At 52.1% G+C, this 19518-nt stretch overlaps 1 protein-coding gene across 1 annotated transcript in view; it reads right to left on the reverse strand.

Moving 5' to 3' along the window:
• Positions 1–2900: 2900 nt before the first annotated feature.
• The window catches only part of PLXNA2 (plexin A2), a 173134-nt gene continuing 156516 nt past the window's right edge, over positions 2901–19518 (reverse strand). Inside the window, exons 23-32 of the mRNA XM_063356322.1 lie at positions 18724–18790; positions 17928–18074; positions 17303–17462; positions 16643–16746; positions 11626–11725; positions 9245–9435; positions 8446–8615; positions 5998–6210; positions 5248–5398; positions 2901–3367 (exon numbers count right to left, since the gene is read on the reverse strand). Of these exons, the coding sequence (XP_063212392.1) occupies positions 3272–3367; positions 5248–5398; positions 5998–6210; positions 8446–8615; positions 9245–9435; positions 11626–11725; positions 16643–16746; positions 17303–17462; positions 17928–18074; positions 18724–18790 (1399 nt within the window). The 3' untranslated portion in view covers positions 2901–3271. The remainder of the gene's footprint in view (positions 3368–5247; positions 5399–5997; positions 6211–8445; positions 8616–9244; positions 9436–11625; positions 11726–16642; positions 16747–17302; positions 17463–17927; positions 18075–18723; positions 18791–19518) is intronic.

Consider the following 19518-nt stretch of genomic DNA (forward strand, 5'->3'; position numbering starts at 1 on the left):
ACAGGGCAATAGATTACAAGCGCTTTGCCCCAAGGGGATATGTTGCTGCATTCCATATAATTGCCTGTAAAGATCCACAACTGGTGTCAACCACCACCAGTACATACTTGGCAGATTATTTATAGGCCACCCCTTCCAGCCAGCACCATGCTCTTCCCTGCGCCATCCTCCTAACGCCTTTCCGGGTGATGGATTTGCTTGTGGGGTGCTCCTGGCTGGAGGGCAGAGAGCAGGAGGAGCAAAGCAGGCTTAAAAGCAGCCACGCAAAAGCCTCTCAAATAGATGTGAAGAGAAGAGGGCCACGAGGGCCCCACTCGGGCTGTTGGGCAAGCACACGTTCACCAGCACCCAGCTGATGAAAAGCCAGGTCGTTGCTTTGGGCAGTATTCATATTTTGTGAATCCTGCAGAAATAACTATTCAGACTAATATTTAGAAGTGTCTGGAAACCATCTGGAGTGCTTTCTTTGGGTTTCAGAGTACCATAAGCATTTGGTGAACGATCTGAATACAAATACCCAAAACAATGACCACAACTGGAATACAGACCTGGAAATCACTCACACAAGCTGCACCCCGGATCCTGCAAACAGCAGTAACAGAAACCAGTGAAAAAAATGAGACCTGGAGGATTTCAAAGCCCGACGCCCTGCAATCCCCTGTAACACCAGCAGCAAAGGGCAGGGCTGGCTGGCGGCTGCTGCAACGACGGCTCATCCATCAGACCTTCCTAGGACAACCCGGACATTCGCACATTTTCTGTCTTTGAAATTCGATTCACTGCGCAGGAGAAGGATCCCTGGGAAGGGAACTCTCCCGGTAACGGGCAGTAGGAATCCTGCTCTGCTTCTCAGTCTACGTTTCTCCCAGCTCTCTCCGTGTCTCAGTAAATCCGAGCCCTCCAGTTACAAAGCTCAGGCTGCTGTAAATGTCAAGAACTTATTGCACAAGGTTGATCATTAGTATTTTCTTCCAGAGTATTAATAGGGCCCAGAGAAACTCACAAAAGTGGATTACCAAAAGAAAGTGGGCTTGGCATGGCTTTTACTGAACGGTAATTAAACCAACAAGTTTCCTGAGTATTTCTCTACACGCTTCTCCCCTCCCCTGTTGCCGGCTCCCCTTCGGACTGTGTCTCCAGACCAAACGCCGGCAGCGCTCTCGGTGCCCGGGGAGCCCGCAGTGACCCTCCCGGGCTCTGCTGGGCAGGAGGAGGGGGACAGATAGGAAAATGGATTTTCCTTCGACACACACCGGCTGCAAACTAAGGTCCTGCTCTGGCACGGCACTGCCCGGGACCGAGCAGACGCCGGGAGCTATTTTGCTGCCACTGCCAAGCTCACGCAGTCAATACTTGTATTTCCATTAGACCTAATCACCCTGTCCTCCCCACTGCGGCCTGCACAAATATCAATATTTATTACAGAGAGAAATATTTACAGCGTTCCTTCCCCTCCTGGCACTCTACAAAGGGACACACATAAGCTTTGGTGTCTTTGAAAGAAATCACACTCACAAACATTTGCCTGTCACTGGCCACAAGAACACGTGCCGTGGGGGCCAGCGAGGAACTGAATGTAACAACGAGACGCCGAGACAGAGACAAGAGAGCAGCGGAGCCGGCCTGTGGATGCTGGTTGGGGATTTCCCTTGGCTACAGCAAAGATTTCTTTCCCCTCCCCATTGGAAATACAAGTCCTGCGCCTGACCCCGGGCGACACCGCGAATGCCGGCAGAGAAACCCAAAGGGAGCCCGTGCTGACCAACCCTGCAAGTCAGACAGAAAAGCAATAAATATCTCCTCTCACGACAGCCAGTCTTTTCAAGTATCGCTCACTGTAAACATTGGGGGTTTGTTGGTTTTTACTGCAAGAAATCAGAGGCGGCTGCCCGAAACCACCACCAAAATGCAACCGAGGAGGTTTCATCTCAGCTTTGCCCATGGGGAGAGGGCAGCCGGCCGCTTCTGCTCAGACCTCACGGCAGGAACCAGCACCGCGTTGACTGAGGCTGGCTATGTCCACAACCACGACCATGACCACAGCCACGGCACTACGCCGGCTGCTGCCCCATCACCGCGCTGACCGCAGTTGGCCACAGTGATGGCCACGGCACCACGCCGGCTGCTGCCCCATCACAACACTGACCACAGCTGGCCATGGCCATGACCACAGCGATGGCCACGGCACCGTGCTGGCTGCTGCCCCATCACCGCGCTGACCGCGGCTGGCCATGGCCATGGCCACACCATGCCACCGCTCTGGCTACTGCCCCATCACCACGCCAACCACAGCTGGGCATGGCCACAGCCACCACCACGGCACCATGCTGGCTGCTGCCCCATCACCGCACCGGCCGCAGCTGGCCGTGGCCACGGCACCGTGCCGGCTGCTGCCCCATCACCACGCCGGTGCCCGGCGAGGAGGAATGGGGATGGAAAAGGGGAAAGCACTTAAAATCAGATCTTTCCTCATTCAACAGTAAATGGGACTTAAAAAAAATATATATATATTGACACTATATAAATACATAGATAAAGCTGGATTTCAAGACGGGTTGGATGATCTGATGGTTTTGCAATTCAGGTAAAGTTCCTTCTAGTGCCTATAAGTTACTCAGCCACTGAACTATTTTCTGGCTAAACTGCTATTTTACTCGTGTAAAAAGGTGTGGTGCAAACTTGTGCTCATATTTTTTGTAAGATCCCAAAAAGAAGAAAATTTTGTTTTTTCCAGACTTTCCAATTGGCGTAAGAGTCCGTTCGCAGAGTGCCTGAGCCGCGTCCTCGGGAGTCTCTTGAAGACAGGATTCAGAGCTGGACCTTGTTGCCAGGATTTTCTCTGTGGCCTCTGTGGTTTTTGCTCTATTTCTTCTTTTTTTTTTCCTTTTTCTTCCCCTTTTTTTTTTTTTAAAAAAAACCCCTTTAAATAAAGTTTTATTTTCTAATATACATCAAACAATTTTCATGCAAAGCAGCAGTCATGGAGACATCCAGACTTTCCAGGTTCCTTCTTTCTGTGTATCCTCGAAAAAATGATCCATCTTGATTTGACTTTGATTGAGATGCTTTGTCTTTTTCTCTTCCTGCTTTTTCAAACCGGATCCTACAGGATTTTTGAACACAGTCGGTCCTTGGGCCAGTCTCTGCTCCCTCCAGAAAGAGCCTCGGTATTTATGTGTGTCCAGCGCCTTTCTTGCTTGTTCTCCCTCTGAATTCCCGAGAGTCCGTGCGATCTCTGCCCTTTGCCGCCCGCGAGCACCGCAACCTTTCTTCAGCTCTCAATAGACATGGCACCAATAAGTTGCTCTACTTTGTATGCCAGGCGCTGCCTCCGGGCCTGTTCGTCCTGCTCCAAAGCCCCAATGAGCTGGTCCAGAAAAAATAAAAAAAGGAGGGGGGAAAAAAAACAAAACAGAGAAAGAAGTCAGTGGATGAGAAGGGGTGGCAGGGGTGGGCGGGCAGCAAGATGTGAGCAACTCGAAACGTGGATGTGTGAAACTTAAATAAGGGGTGGCAGAGGAAGGCGGCGAGCGCTTCGCCACGCCGCAGCCGGGCTCATGGGTTTGTTCGACCGCTCGGTCCACGTTCCCTGCACAACACAACCATTCCTGTACCTTCAGCTCAACGTTTCTTGTCTCATTTCGCACAGAAGTTATGAGATTTTTAAGCCCCAATGGGAAAATAGCTGGGGCATTGTATCACAAATGCATACATGCAATTAAACGACAAAACCCTTCCTTTTAACGGACATAATTGCAAAATAGGTTCTCCTTACACTGAAATGAAGGGGTGGAACAGATGGCGAGAACTTGGTTTCAAGTGATGCATTCATTAAAGGAGCTCATGCTGCCAGGGGTTCTTTGCAAACAGGAGTCTGCGTCACTGCAACATGGGATTTGTACCACGCCGTTCCCAAAAGACAGGGATGTTTCCGGGGAGCTTCGCTGGGCCATGATGATTTTCCACTGCATTTAGGAGCGCGCTGCACTGGGCGTATGCCGAGGCTGAGGAATGCAGTTGCTCCCACAGTGTTTTAGCTCTCAGTCCCCTGGGAAGCACGCGACAGGCACGGCCAGGACCCGAACCAATTTGTGCATGAGCAGGGAGGAGCGGGGCGGCAGTGGTGCGAGCGGCGGCGCCGCTGCATCGAGGACGAGGGAGGAGGAAGGAGCTCCGGGTGGCAGCAAGGGGGATGTCCTGGTTGGAGTGACACAGGACTAATTTCTCTTCTAACGCTTGGGAAAACTGCACTTTTAGAAGACTCTAGTGTCTGAATTTGTGAGAATATTTACTTTACAGCCAGCTCTGGGGTGCGGGTTTCAAGGTCTCAGTGCTTTCGAGCTCTCCAGGTGTGGGGATGAGGAGGAGCGAGACCCGGGCGCTTGACCCAAGCTGCCAACAGGGTTATTTCACACCGTGAACGGCACATTCCATAGAAATTAGAAAGTTTGCTGTGTAGTGCTCTCTCTCCCTTGATGGTGAGAGAGAACTTTTTGCCCTGGTTGGGTATAATCCTTGTATATTTTATATTGGTATCGGGATCGATACTGGTTTTTAGTATTATTAATGTTAATTATTTAGTCTTATCCTATTAAATCTATTTATATTTCAACCCTTGTGTTTCCTTGTTTTTCCCTGATTCTCCTTTCCGGGTGGGAAGAGGTCATCGGGTGATAGAATAATTGTCTAAATTAGGGCTACAAAGCTGGTGAGGGGCCTGGAGGACAAACCTTATGAGGAACGACTGAGGGAGCTGGGGTTGTTTAGCCTGGAGAAGAGGAGGCTGAGGGGAGACCTTCTCACCCTCTACAACTACCTGAAAGGAGGTTGTAGAGAGATGGGGGCTGACCTCTTCTCCCTGGTGACAAGTGATAGGACGAGGGGAAACGGGTTCAAGTTACGTCAGGGGAGGTTTAGATTAGATATTAGGAGACATTTTTTCACTGAAAGGGTTATTAAACATTGGAATAGGCTGCCCAGGGAGGTGGTGGATTCACCATCTCTGGAGGTGTTTAAAAAAAGGGTAGATGGGGCACTGAGGGACATGGTTTAGAAGTGGCTCTTGTCAGGGTAGGCTAAAGGTTGGACTCGATGATCTTAAAGGTCCCTTCCAACCTCAACAATTCTATGATTCTATGATTCTAAATGACAAGAAATTGCCATGGGTTTCTCAAACCATAACAGGGGCTTGCTGCCGGACCCACCACCGCACCCACCCCGGGCCGCGCGTGCCAGGGGGACACCCACCTCCTCGCTGTACTTGCTGACGTAGGAGTAGATCTCGTTGAGCGCGCTCAGCATGTTGAACTCGGCGGAGTGCAGGCGCGACTGCTCGGCCAGGTAGGCGTTCATATCCTGGTCGCTGATGGCGGGGAGCTTGGCGATGTCTGCGTAATACCTGCGGGAAGGAAGGGCCAAGGGGGGGCCATGAGACACACGGCGGCTCAAAACGCCCCTCCTCTCCTTGGGATTTAAACTAAGCTCTGCAGGGGAAAGGACAGCATTTTGCTTCCTGCTTACAGCTAGCTGAATGGGATCCTGGTCTGAAGCAAGGTCCTCTTAAGGACAAGAGGAAATGGCCTCAACTTGTGCCAGGGGAGGTTTAGGACGGATATTAGGAAAAATGTCTTCACTGAAAGGGTTATCAAACATTGCAATAGGCTGCCCAGGGAAGTGGTTGAATCACCATCCCTGGAGGTATTTAAAAGACATGTAGACGTGGTGCTGAGGGACACGGGTTAGTGGTGGGTTTGGCAGTGTCGGGTTAATGGTTGGGCTTGATGATCTTAAAGGTCCCTTCCGACCTAGGTGATTCTGTGATTCTAAGATGAATAAGAGCAACGACGCTTGGCAGGGCTGAGCTGTGCCACCGTCTCACTGCAAGAGCCGCCCTGCTCCATCGTGGGCCACCGAGAGCAAGGCTGCTCGGCGCGGGAGGACCGGGGCGCCCAGGCCAGCCCTGCACCCGCGCTGCCGCCGCCACGCGCTGCCGCTCACCTCTCCACCCAGCTCTTGTAGCTGGGGATGTCCTTAGCGTACAGCAGCTTGTTGGAGGGGGAGTCCTTGCCCAGGCGGTGCTCCGAGGTGGAGCAGGAATCCATGAAGGTCTGAGCCACAACGGAGAGGCAGGCGTCCGTGATGCTGCCTTTGTGGATATCAAACACGAACTGCGGGTTTTTGATTACGTTCACCCAGAATCGGAGAGGGAGGCTGTAGGGAAATGGAGAAACACCTGAGAGACCTGGGGCCGTTCCACCTGGAGAAAAGCAGGCTGAGAGGGGATCTCATCAACGTGCAGTAATAGCTAAAGGGGGGGTGTCAGGAGGATGGGGCCAGGCTCTTTTCAGTGGTGCCCAGCGACAGGACAAGGGGAAACGGACACAAGCTGGAACACAGGACATTCCATCTCAACATGAGGAAAAATTTCTTTAAGTGTAACAGAGCCGTGGCACAGGCTGCCCAGAGAGGTGGGGGAGTCTCCGTCTCTGGAGACATCCCAACCCCGCCTGGACGCGTTCCTGTGCCACCTGCTCTGGGTGACCCTGCTCTGGCAGGGGGTTGGAGGGGACGATCTCTGAAGGTCCCTTCCAACCCCTGCCATTCTGCGATTCTGCAAAGCAAAATCAGATGTTAAGACAAAAGCTACAAATGAACGTTTGCTGCATTTGTGTTCCCAAGCAGAATACAAGCGGTGGGAAGCAGCAACGCTCTGAGTAGCAGCTGGGCAGGGTCCACCAAACAGCAGTTAGCCCAGGGCTGCCCAGATTGCTTGTGATGGGTCCCGCTATGCCTGGGATGGATGCTGCTGCCCTGCGCGCCCCGGGAGCTGCTCCGGGCTCTGATCCTGCACGGAAAGGTGGAGGATGCGAGGGGCAGCGGGCGCCGAGGGCAGGCTGGCTGTGCCAGGGCAGAGCAGAGCAGCCTTCGGTGGCACCGGGTGAGCGGCTCCGGCAGGAGCCCATTAAGCCGAGGTCGTTAGAGTGGGAGTCTGCGGCCGCCCCCACGCTAATCAGCCGCTGCCCGGCCACTCCGCAGTCCATCATCCGCGAGCGGTGCAGCAGGCATCAGAGGCTTTGTCCCCAAATCCTGAGGCCTTTGCAATCAAAGGGGAATTATTATTCCTTTTTTCTTTGGCTGTATAGCAGGATCAAAAAAACAGCTGCTGCTTTCTATTACCTTTCAAGTCTCAGCTCTCTCTGTCTACCCAGCTAGCTGCACCGAAGCCTTAACCCTTGCTGCACTGCGGGCCGGCAGCTCAGCCGCGTCCCGGCGGTGCCAGGTCCCCTCACCCCCCAGGACCCACCTCTCTGCTCCAAGCCCCCGTTTGCATTGACCTGCACCAGCAGCACAAGCCTTCGCCCATCTCCCCACCAAAATTCCCTTTCTGGGAATGCTGCAGCCGACCAAAGCGCTCAGCAGAGCACAGAGACCAGATTTTCGCCCTTCTTCCGAGCGTCCCGTGCCCCGGGGCAGAAGAACGGGCCAGGGCTCGAGTGGTCCGATGGCTCTGGCAGAGCAAACCGCTGGTCGGTGCTATCTTTTTTACTGCTTTAAGAAGTCTCATCTTTTTTTTTTTTTGTGATTCTAGAGTTTTTATCCTAATAACTCCTTCTTCTAAGGCGTTCAATAAATTGTTTTTAGCTTCCCACAGCCTTAGCGGGGAACCCAGCTTTTGCAGCCGTGATGATTAGAGGCCTTTTAAACCACGAGAGACTCAGGGGAAAATACAAAGTCTTCAGGGAGCAACCATTTGTTGTGCTTTTTTTTCTTCCTTGTAGAGGTAAATTTCTAACCCACGGAGCTTTTAATCCTAAAATAACAGCAGAGGCAGGGACGTGAGAACTCCCATTGTTCGGAGAAGGCTGGACCTGGCCACATTCCACGCAGGGCTGGCTCCTTCCCCCCTTCCCCCCTCCTTCCGTTGCCCAAATGCTCCGGCTGCCACCCGAAGTGATGGGGAAGGTGCAGCCCCTGTGCCGGCATTCCAGCATTCCTGTCACAGCAGGACTGTGATGCCAGGGTGGTGCCGGCATGGAGCGCGGCTTCCCGCGAGCAGACCAGCTCTGCCAACCCAGCCATTTCCAGTGTCCGGGGGCGCGGATGTACAGCCAGTGCCCAGCTCCCACCCCTGGAGAGGACTCGGAGACAGCCGGGCTCGTGGTTTAACACTACACCGGGGTTTCAGTCCGTGTGTGCACCGGGAGCAGCACGGACCAGGATCAACCCCCCTGGCCACATCAGCTCGGGGCACAGTGACAACAGCGGCGCTGGATGAAAAGCATTAGCACAGCTTCATGGCACATCTCATGCTTTGGAGCTGTGGGACTTGGTTGCTCCCAGCCTTCCCAAAGCTCTTCCCCATCTTTGTTTTACCCCAGGACACAGATAATTGCTCAGTACTCAGGTCCGCTCCCCCTTCCACCCTCCTCCCTCCTCCGTTCTTACCAATTGCTCTTCCACGTGTGCCTCACATCGGTGTCGTGGATGCCGTGCTTATCTGCCTGCTCATCCAGGAAATCGAACATATACTTGATGGCCAGCGGGAGCGCGCTGCCGCGGTGCACCGTGCTGAACAGCGTCTCAAACAAGTCGTCCACGAATTTCTGCAGCGTTCCCTAATGGGAGCAGCGAGCGAGAAGGTGAAGGGAGGGATGGGCGCACGCTTGGCTAAGCTGCGGTGGCAGGAGGGGACGCCAGATGGGGTTCCAGCTCCGCACAGCCCTGCAGAGTGCCACTACGGACCCCCAGGAATAAGCAAGGCTGGGGGCTTTACGAACGCTGACTGCGCTGCTGGAGGACCCCAGGGAATGCTCCAGCCTGCAGCTACTCATGGCTGCACTTACTGTTTATTTCTAACCTGAAATAATTTTTTTTGCTTTCAAACGCAAATCTGCATTATCTACGGCGATGAACACACAGAGACAGGCCAGAAAACTCTGTCTGGCCAAGGAAACCAATTAACCATCTACAGGCACTGCTGCATCTCTCCAACTCTTTGTGGTTTAATGCCGTGCAGAAGGATGAGGTATTGCAGCGATCACCTTGCAGCGTGAGGGAATGCGATCTGTGTTCCTCTTGCTGCTCCAGGAGCCACCCAACCCTGGGCACCCAGGAAAGCCCGGCAGGGACAGTCCCCATCCCCCGGGAGCTGAGCATCACTAGGGGCTGCGCAGGACCCCCGGCAACTGCATCTAGATGGACCTCCCGATGCATTTCCCAAGGGAATTTCCCACACAGCAGTTACCTTTGTAGCTAATAGCCTGGTCAGGTAGATCTCGGACACCATCTTACTGCCCCGGTCTCCTTCCTTCTGGTCTCCGTGGTCGTGGTTTTTGACCAAGTGCCAAACCTTGACCCCGCTCTCCAGGTCGGGGGTGATCATGGGGGCCCGGGAGCGCAGGCTGTCGGGGCTGCCCGTGTAGCGGAAGGTGGAGTCTGGACGACGGGAAGAGAAGTCGGTCACGCTCAAAGCAACCCCCTTTTTCATTTCCCTGACTCTCCGCAGTGACGCTCGCTAATGCCAAAAATCATCTGCAGTGGCTTGTTGGGTTTTTTTAATGGGGTAATGAAATGTACCAGGCACCGACAGGCATTTGGTGTTCACTGAATAGAGCCCTTCAGACTCAAGCCTTTATCTTTTCGCACTCAGATGTGGGACTTTTCTACTTGATTCGCATCCTTTACCTACGTGAACTCAATACCACAGGTCCACGTGAGACAGCTCCACGGGCCACATGCTCGTTAACCCTGAGCACCAACTCCTGCAGCACCGGAGTCTCCATGTCAGGATTTTGCAAATAATAACAACCTGCCTGGCACAACCGGCACAAAGGGCAGAAGAAACTGCTGTTCCTGTTCTTGAGGCTTTCATTAGAGCAACGCGGGCTCAAGCTGAGCACCGACTGCAGAGCCCAAGGCCAGTCCTGCATCCCGGCCGTGCCGCTCGCGGGGATGCGCGGGTCCAGCATCCCTCCCGTCCCTGCCTCTGCCCTCCTCCCGGCAGGGAACGGGGAGCTCACAGGGGAGCACACAGAGGTTTTTCCCCTTAATTGCTTGGAAACCACGAAGGGATGTGAGATACATTTAACTTCCCAAAGAATGCGCCTCCCTGGATCCCATCCACGGTGCCTCCAAGCCCAGACACGGGGCTGAACAGCACAACCGCGCGTTGTTGGGTTTTTTCCTCTCACTAAATTTCTTTGTTCTCTGGGAACCTTGTGCATTTTTCTCAAGTTTCGCCTCCAATTTGCCGCTCAGCCTCCTCAGCGAGAGTAAGGGGATCAATCATAAATCAGCCGAGGGAAATACGCAAGTCATTACCAAACTAGCTAGATTTTCATCCCTGATTAAGGCTTAGATAAATGAGTACTCCAACTGATATAATTAAGGAGACAGACAGGGGGACAGCCAGGGAAGCATCTAGTAATTCTATTTTTAAACATAGCTCTGTACTGATATATAATGGGGGAAGTAAATAAGTATCTCATTTAAATTCTGTCTGCACAATTAGAAGTATTAATCTTAACGTGAGCAACGATAGCTCATATTGGTACTTTGCAAAAGCTTTTCCACCTGACACAGACCGATGAGGACTCAGGTTGTGTGACCCAGCCTCGGGTGTCCCGTCCCCTGAAGCGGGGGGAGCGCTGGGCAGCGGGGTGATCACACCTCGCAGGGAGAAGGGCCTCTTCTCCCGGCTTTTGCCTAAAGACTCTGCTGTGGACGGCTCCTCAGAACGCTCGCTCCAGAAAAAAACAACATTATTTTGGGAGCTATAAACAAGAGAAGGAGACGGGTTTGTCAGGAGACCTCTCGTTTGTAAAACACTCTGTAAAATGAAAGATAATGAAAGATCAGCGCACCAGAGATTTTGCCACTGCTGCCTTTTATGGAAGTGTATTATTACTATTATTGTGGATTTAGTGCTATAAACGCACACCTGGCACCTCGCAGACTCATTTACTCAGGCTGCAGCGTCTTCAGGGACCTTCTGTAAGTGCCGAGCCCTGCCATTATGCAAATAATGAATTCCCAGGTGTGCACATCCGAGCACGCCGAGTTAAGATTGCTGTTACCCGTTTTTGACCCATTAGCTAAGAATTCAGGATCCTCCACTTAGAGAAGAAATAGATGAAGGAATCAGGCTTCTCTCTGTACGTGCAAGGGACACGGAGCCGCTTTTCCGCAGCGGGAGCCCCGTGGGAGCTCCCCAGCTTCCATCCATCCATCCCAAAAGCCTTTCCCTGGGCTTTTCCTGTTTTTCCAAAGGCTGCTCACATTGTGCTTGGCATTTCCTTTTCCCTCCTCTCACCTCCTCTGCTCCCTTTGCAAAAAAACCAGCAGCCATGGACATTTTTCTGAATGTACTTTCATTTTGGCTGAGGTGGTGTGCTTCCTTGGGGGAGGCTGCTGCTTTTTCCCCACCTAATTCCCGTAAGGTGTTGCCCTCCTGCAACAAAGGCGGTTTCAATACCGGGATAATTCTCATTTTAAGCTGTGGGCTGCACGACACGCGGTGGTGTCACGCCTCGCTCCAGGCTGGCCGTAAACGCGTGGCACAGCAGGAGCGATGCCCAGTCGCTGCCCGGGAGCCACCCTGTCCCAGCCCCTAACTCTGCTCCTCACCGTATCTGCTAATGGACGTCCGGGAGATACTGGCGGAGGCAGGGATGTTGTAGGAGGAGGTCTGTTTGGGCACGAGAGCCACCACTGAGCGGTCTGATACCTGGGGAGGGAAAGGAAGAGAAGAAAAGATCAGCGAGATCCACCTGCCATCACCAGCTGCTCAGCCGGGGAGCAGAAGTGGCAGGTCCCAGCTCCGGGGGGCTGTGAGGACGCGGGAGCGATCCTGCCCGCCAGCCCCGGCGGGGACCGGTCCTGAGCTGAGCCCTGCGCCGGGGGGGGCAGCAGCCCTACGGCAAGGAGCGATAAATCAAAAGACGTCTTGAAGATGTTTTGGGTCGTTGTGATTTAAGATTACGCTTTATCCCATAAAAATGAGAATCTCAAGAATTGTTGTGATCCAATTAAAGTAACAATGCAGAGGGAATAAAACGACTATAATAACATTATGGACCATAAAACATTCCTATTAAACCATTTTTTATTTTAGCAATTTTTACGAACTTTAAAAGTTTGATTTACAGCTGAGCAAGTCATAAAGCCATCTTTCAGGGTATTAAATTGCCAGTCCCTCCACTACACCAGAGAAGGAATTAAATGCTGGGAAGTCAAACTATAAATGAACATTAGTGCTAACAAGATTTTGTTATAGCAGATTTTAGTAGCCATGTTTAATTTTATCCTCCCTATAAATCTAGTAGTCACTGGAAGTTTTTTAACTGATTTCCCTTAATTAAGAATCTGCAGGTTTCCAGGGAACGGGCCTGAGTGTCTTTTACCGTTGAACTCGTGGCCCGTGGTGCAGCAGAGAGCGGAGTCACCGCACCTCGCGGGCCGAGGGACCCGCCGGGGCCCAGCCGACAAACCAGTTAGAGGAGCTGCACGAAAGAAATGCCCCTTCATGCCGGAGAAATTGCTTTTGGGGATTAGTTCCCCATTATTTGCCAGGAAACCTGCCCCTTCCCTTTGCACGGGGAAGCTCCCGGGCAGCAGCTGGATTTTGCTCCCCAGCATCTCCCCGCGCTCTCTGCAGAAGGGGTTTGGGTACATCGCTGCCTTCAAGGCTTTGGCTTCCATTCAGACGAAAGTTTGCATGTAAATCCGAGTTGTTATTATTGCTAGTGATAGTGGAAATAATAGTCACTTGTGTTTCACAGTACAAAAGTGAGATCTGTCTAAGCAAAACACTTCAAACACCTCTGTTATTTCCCCTTCTGCTCCTGCCTCACTTCATCCAATTTATTAAGTCAATGGCAGAAACGCTCAGTGGTGATATTATTTTCTTAGCCTGTCATTAGCTGCCACTTCGGTTCACTTTCACTGGGGAGAAACCCGAGCGCACCGCGGCCCAGGCTGCTCCCCGGCCACCGTGCTGGGATCCATTTCCACCAAGGCTGTGGTTAACTGGGAGAGAGGCATTAAAAATACACACACACACACAGAGCACTTTCACTCTCTAAATTTTGGGTCGAATGGCTCTTGTCAGCTAAAAAACACCAGCGTGCAAATTAGCATCAGATGTAGCACACATTCGTTTCCTATCTCGCTCCGCTGTTGCCACACTCCCATAAAACCCCAGAGACGCCTGCGAAGCTGGCTGGCTGTTTTACAACTTTATAAATATTCCGATTCTTCTACAAGCTGGAAACGTGGGGCACAAAACACCTTAAAGAAAAGAAAAAGAAAAACCGGAGCAGGGACCGCAGCAGCGCCGAAGCCCAGATGCAGGGGGGATGCAGGGGGATGTGGGGATGCAGGGGGGATGCAGGGGGGATGTGGGGATGCAGGGGGGATGCAGGGGGGATGCAGGGGGGATGCAGGGGGGATGCAAGGGGGATGCAGGGGGGATGCAAGGGGGATGCAAGGGGGATGCAAGGGGGGATGCTGGCTCCACATCCACACCACCCTCCGCTCCTACATCTCATTTTCCACTCAAATCTTCCCTCCCTGCTTCTAATTTTTCATTTAAAATAGTTTTCTAGTCTTTCGGCCCTTCCAGACTCACAGTGGCTGACAGGTATTCATGCTCTGCTGCCTCTGAGTTAACCCTGCATGAGCCACTGTAAATCATTTGATATTAAATTCAGTGTTTCATTTTTCCTGAGTAAAACCATGCAGAGTGAGACTCTCCCATGGAGTTTAATAGGCATGAAACCAAAAGGATACTACACAAATGTAATACAATTCCTTACAACATAGTTTAAAAGCTCCAGAGAACTTAACAAAGAATTACGCCTATTTAACCTCCACATCTATTTTTATAAATGAAGAAATAAGCAGCAGGCATACAGTTCCCTACATAATTCTATAAAGAGGTTCAAAAACATTACAGAAAGATGAATGTTTCTCTTTAAACGCAATCGGGCTTTTGCATGTGAAGGCTTCCCAGGAAAAACGTATTTTATGGGTTGATGCAGATGTATATTGTACTTTTACCATCCTAAACACCCAGAAAACAAATGTAATAGTGTCAAAATGCAGCAGCCAGGTGTGGAGCTGAGAAACTCGCGGAGTTAAATGACCTGGCAGGAGCCTGAGCTGGAGCCCAGGAGCTGCAGGGAGCGGGGCTGGGGAGCACAGGGACCCCCAGAGCGGGGATGGGGCTGGGGAGCACAGGGACCCCCGGGCTGGGGACCGGGAGCACGGGGACCCCCGGAGCGGGGAGCAGGGACGGGGCTGGGGGGAGCAGGGACAGGGCTGCGGGGACCAGGCGGGGTCTGGTCCTTGCTTGGGCATTTGCTCCCGGGTGCCAGCACCTCCCCGAGAGACCGCGGAGCGCCCGGAGCTCTCGGATGGAAACTGGGGCTGCGCATCTCCAATTACTGCGCGCAAATCCACAGAGTGCTTCGCCTGCAGAGCAGCAGATACAAGTAGATGGCATCCGACCAAAGCCAAAGACAAGACAGCCCTGAATAAAAGATGGAGAGAGCTTTACAGAGCTAGCTTTTATGTTTTGGTTTGGTTTTTTTTTCTTTTTTCTTTTTTTTCCCCTGGAAATTTAGAAGTCATCGTCACTAGTCCTCCAGAAGCCGGAGAAATCTAGATTTCATTTTTATGGCTTGAACCACACCTGTTTTCTATGTAGCGCTCCTGGCTGCAATGGTGAGACGGCAGCGCTTGAAACTCAAATGATTTGATACCCTCTTCTATGCTGTGCCTTTGCCCACATATTTGTTTTACTGTGTAGTCCTGGAGCATCTGTATTTTTGATACCTAATAAAAACATTTATTACTCAAACAGAAAAAAAAACCTGGTAAGAATACAAAAAAAAAAAAAAATTGCTGTTTGTTTTTGGCAAAAGCCCTGCCTTGACAAGATTTCTGTTGCGGTGCACAGAACTTGGCTTCTTTTTATGGCTGAGACGCTCCGTGGCGCTGCGCAGAGCTCGGGCCAGCGTGGGGAGAGCCACGGGCGGTCGGTACCTGTTTAGATGTTTGGCAGCAAACTTCTGCCTTGTCCCAGAGCAAAACTGACATTCAAATGGCAGGAGTAGCTGCAGCATCTCGAGTGCTGCAAGGATTTTGTTTATTTTAAGGGTAAACTTGTGGCTCAGGTTTTCCCACAGGCGCTGAAATGAAAATAATCCCTCCCCTCGCACCCAACACACATCAAACAGCTTTCACTTGTGACTTCCTTAAGATGACTTTTAAAGATCAAGGCATAATAAAGTCTCGCCGCTTCCCTGCGTGTTGGTTAATCCCTTGCAACTGTCAGGTAAAACAGATTTTAGAAACAATGGAATTCATCTGCACAACTCCTGTGACATTTTACAGTAATCGGTCTTTAAATCCTTGGGGCTGCTTGGAAAAGTTGACCCTCGAGGTGCTTTTTTACATGCACTTTGCATATTTATGCCATTCTCTCTGCCTCGCTCCCTGATTATATGGCTCCTGTCAATACTGGCTCACATTCAACTTACACAGCATGAGTCACGCTGATGGACTTGAGATGGTGTATAAACAGGGAAAGATGCCAGATTAAATACTAAACACTTCTGTGTAGGTAGTGATGGACAGTAGTAGGTCGCGGGTCCCAATTAATGCAGTTATCCTCTGCTGCAGACAGGCTTTGAGTAAAAGCCTTTGATTCCCTTCAACCAAACCTTCCTCAGCTCCGTCTTTACCTCCCTTTCCGCCTTCCACACACCGTAGGAAGCCCTTCCCAACGTTTGCACCCCTGTCATCTGCACCCTAACGTTTGCAGCCCGGGCTGGGCTGGGGCAGGCGAGTGGGGCAACTGGACGGCAACAATTTCTTAGGTCACCTCGCCCACGGGGCTGATACCCAGTAGAGCATCTTCACTGTCTAGCTTCGTTTTATATGACCTTAGTGGTAAAACTCCTGTTACTTGGCTTGGAAGACTAGGTCTGGGACTCAGGAGGTTCGACGTACCCTGGCAAGCAGTAGCCCCTGATATTCACCATTTCTTGACCCAGCCTCATCCCGTATCTCCCCGCAGCACTCCCTTGACCCTCCCAAGTGACAGTATTTGAAGTATTTGCTCCGTGTCCCTTCTTCACACCTTGCATGATGCTCAAGAATCAACACATAGGAGGATCACGAGCAGGAGAGACGAGCTGCCACTGCAGCCTAGAATGCAGCTCTAGAATGTCTGACCGCTTGGTGTTTGCAAAGCTTTGAAGGCAGACAGAGCCTCCTCTGCTGCACCCCTGGTTGTCCCAGACCCCCACGTGAAGACCCGAGCCCCATGGGCCGTCCCCCCCCGGCCCTGCGTCTCCAGCAGCGGCAGCTCAGCCCTCTCCGCGGCTCCCTCTCTCTCACCAGCACGGCTGGCGGGTTTAATTTAGCCAATTTTCAACTCTGCTAGTTTCTTTAAGATCCATGTCAAGGTTGCTTTCCTGTCTAATGCATAAGCACATTGAACCCTTCTGGTTTATCATACAAATGTGACCTCCCTGTCTGTCTTGGTAGACGAGATACTTGGGAATTAAATTTCTGCTTTTCTTTTCTTCCCTCCCGGCAGCTTTCTGGGAGCTGTCTGCTGGGGCTGCTTTCTTACCTGATAATGCATCAAGGTGTTCAAACGCTTCCAGTCTCCTTCAATCTTGGTGGTGATGTCTTCATCCTGCAGGACCACGCGAGCTATCCGGCCCTGCCGCCACTCTGCGGGAGAGGCAAAAACCAGGCAGACACACTGGTCAGAAGGAGAAGGCACCAACAGGCTCTATCCACTTCTGGCCCTAGCAGCTACTGGCCCAAGGAGCCTGCAGAAGAGCCCACCTCCCAGGGAAGAGGCACCCAGAGAATGCTAAATTCTGCTCTTCAATCTTACAACTGCAAAGAAGGTCAAGGGCAGCATTTTAATTCCCACGCAGAGGGTTTTGCTGTGTTCAGCTAAACCAAGGCATGGGACCTTCCCAGCCCCACTGTCCCCCACCCTGGCTCTGGCAGGACACAAAACCCTGGGGACAGGCTTTGCTCAGCAGAGTGAAAGAGCAAATGACTCCCGAAGCCTCCGTGATCAGTGGACAATTAGCTGATCCCACAGAGTTCAAAACCTATCCGGTCGGAGCAGCGCCCATGCTTTCTAGGGGCAGAAACCTCTGGGTCGTTGTGCAGCCTGAGCTCTAGTTTTCAAGCTCTGCAATACCCACGGAGAATCCCTGAGAACGTCCCCCTCTCTGATCTTCCCCTTCCTGGGAGGCAGAGAAGCTCCTACCCAAGTCCATGTCAACAGCTCTCGGTCTTTGAGAGTACGGGACGTTTTTGTATACTGCATCGAGGATCTTCTCTTTGACTTGAGTGATGGTATCACAGTTCAGCACCTTCACAGGGATCTCTGGACTGTTCTCATTATCCGGGTTCACACAGTTTAGGATCTGGAAGGGAAGGAGAACCACACCATGCTCTAAAGGCTTCGGACAAGCATCCAGGAGAACTGTAACCACGTCTGTCACAACAACCCATTCTCATAAAAAAGCCCACCGCATCCCCATTTGTGGGGGATCATTGCTGTTGCATCTAGTACATCTTTACAACTATAAAGGCAGGAGTCCTGGATGTCCATTTTCACTTGCTAGAGGGACAGCAATGCTCAGTTCCCAGGGAGATAAAATGCCGCCCTCAAACCCTGCCTTTCTAAACCTTACCTCTGGCTATTTGTACCTGCAAATTCGGGACACGCCTGACTTGGGCACGGGTCTGGCAGCACGAGGCTTTGTTGCACTGGCAACACTTGTGCTTCACGGCAGCGTCCTAATCGCTGGCCTAAAGGTCAGAACAGCTCATGCCCAAGTGGGCAGGACAGAAGCGATTTGATGGCAGCTTCTACAGCGATCACTCACCAGAGTCTTGTACTCAATTTGCTGCCGGATCAGCTTGTCCTCACTGAGGGAGTAACGGGCTTCTCCTGTGATGGCATCAATCGGACCTTTCTCCATCTGCTGTTTGATGGCACAGTAGAGCATGAAGAGCGGCTCTCCAGCACATTCCTACACAACGAGACAGGCAGGAAAACTAACCCAGAGGTGAAGGTGCATCTCCTCCAGGGCCCCTGGCCTGCGGACAGGCTTTTGCACATGACTCATTTCAGCAGAGACATGGTCCCATTGACTCAGTCTCCAGCCCATGTGCAACCCAGGCTCAGCCCCCAGCAGCTCCTGGAGAGGACAGCCAAAACCATGAGCCGCATTGCTCAACGGGTATATTGTCTTTGGCTTGGTAAACCTCTACTGAATCTATATGGCTGTAAAAAAGGAATTTGAGATCTTGATTGCATTGTTCACTCCCATGAACCAAATTCTGTGGGGCTTCCAAAACCACAAATAAAGTTAAAAAATATGGAAGCCCAGGCATGGAGATGTGAGGATTTCTCCTAAGTACTAAAGAGGTGCAACAGAAACTCCATTACATGAGGATTACACAGGTGATCTGAGGGTTGAAGAAGGCTGAGCACGGCTCAGCTCAGCCCCTTTAACAGCAGCCCTGGGCGTAGCCATCTCCGAGCAAATTTCCACCTGCCCTACTCCATCTTTTGACTTGGAGTCTGACTGAAGAGTTTCAAGCCCAGATTCCCCGTGGGGAGGGCTGGCGGGGGAGACAGCAAAGCGGCAGCAGGCTCTCAGCTCCATCCCTCCTTACCTTCAGGAACTTGTGGAGGAGGAAGGCGAACCAGTTAGTCAGCATCTTCTCAGCCACCGACTCCGTCCTAGGGAAGCCACAAGGACACGCATGTTACATACAAAACCAAATCATGCATCAGAGACCCCAAATCTGCCCGGGCACAGCTCCGGAGCAGGCAGGCAGCAGGATGTGGCCAGCGTTGGCCCACCCCGGGATGCACTGAGCTGACAGCAGCTTGCCCAGCTGACAGCCCGTCACAGCCCTGATGGGACTGGTGACAGGGAGCCTGGTGACACTCGGCTCCTTGCACGTGGTGCAAATTACAGCCTGGTTCAGTAAATCACTGGAATTTGCAGCGGTTGCTGGCAATCAGGGACAGCAGAGTGACAATGGCAGGGAAATTGCAGCTTTCTCCCCGGTCCCACCCCGCGTCCTCTCCCCACATTGTGCCCGAGATTATCTCTAATTTAAATACAATACCTCCTAATGATAGTTTTTAATGCTGGCTCTGCAGGACCTGGAGACTTTCCTTGAAGCACCACAATCATTTTATTCTGGGACGGGGCGGCTGTGCTGGTGGCAGGGGGTCTCACAGGCCACATCTGAGCCCCCAGCACGCAGCTGAGGTTGGGGGCGGCAGCGTGGCAGGGCTGCAGGCAGGGCGGCAGGCAGGGCGGCAGGCAGGCAAGGCTGCGGCCAGCCCAGCCAGCTGCCAACATGCCCCCGGGCAGGCTGGGTCTGCACCACTGGCTTTGCCATTGCGACCAGCCTTCCCCTCATGCCACATGCGACACCAAGATCTGGTCTAAATTT

The sequence above is a fragment of the Chroicocephalus ridibundus genome, chromosome 20 (genome assembly GCF_963924245.1).
Source record: "Chroicocephalus ridibundus chromosome 20, bChrRid1.1, whole genome shotgun sequence".
In the NCBI taxonomy this organism is placed as follows: Eukaryota; Metazoa; Chordata; class Aves; order Charadriiformes; family Laridae; genus Chroicocephalus; species Chroicocephalus ridibundus.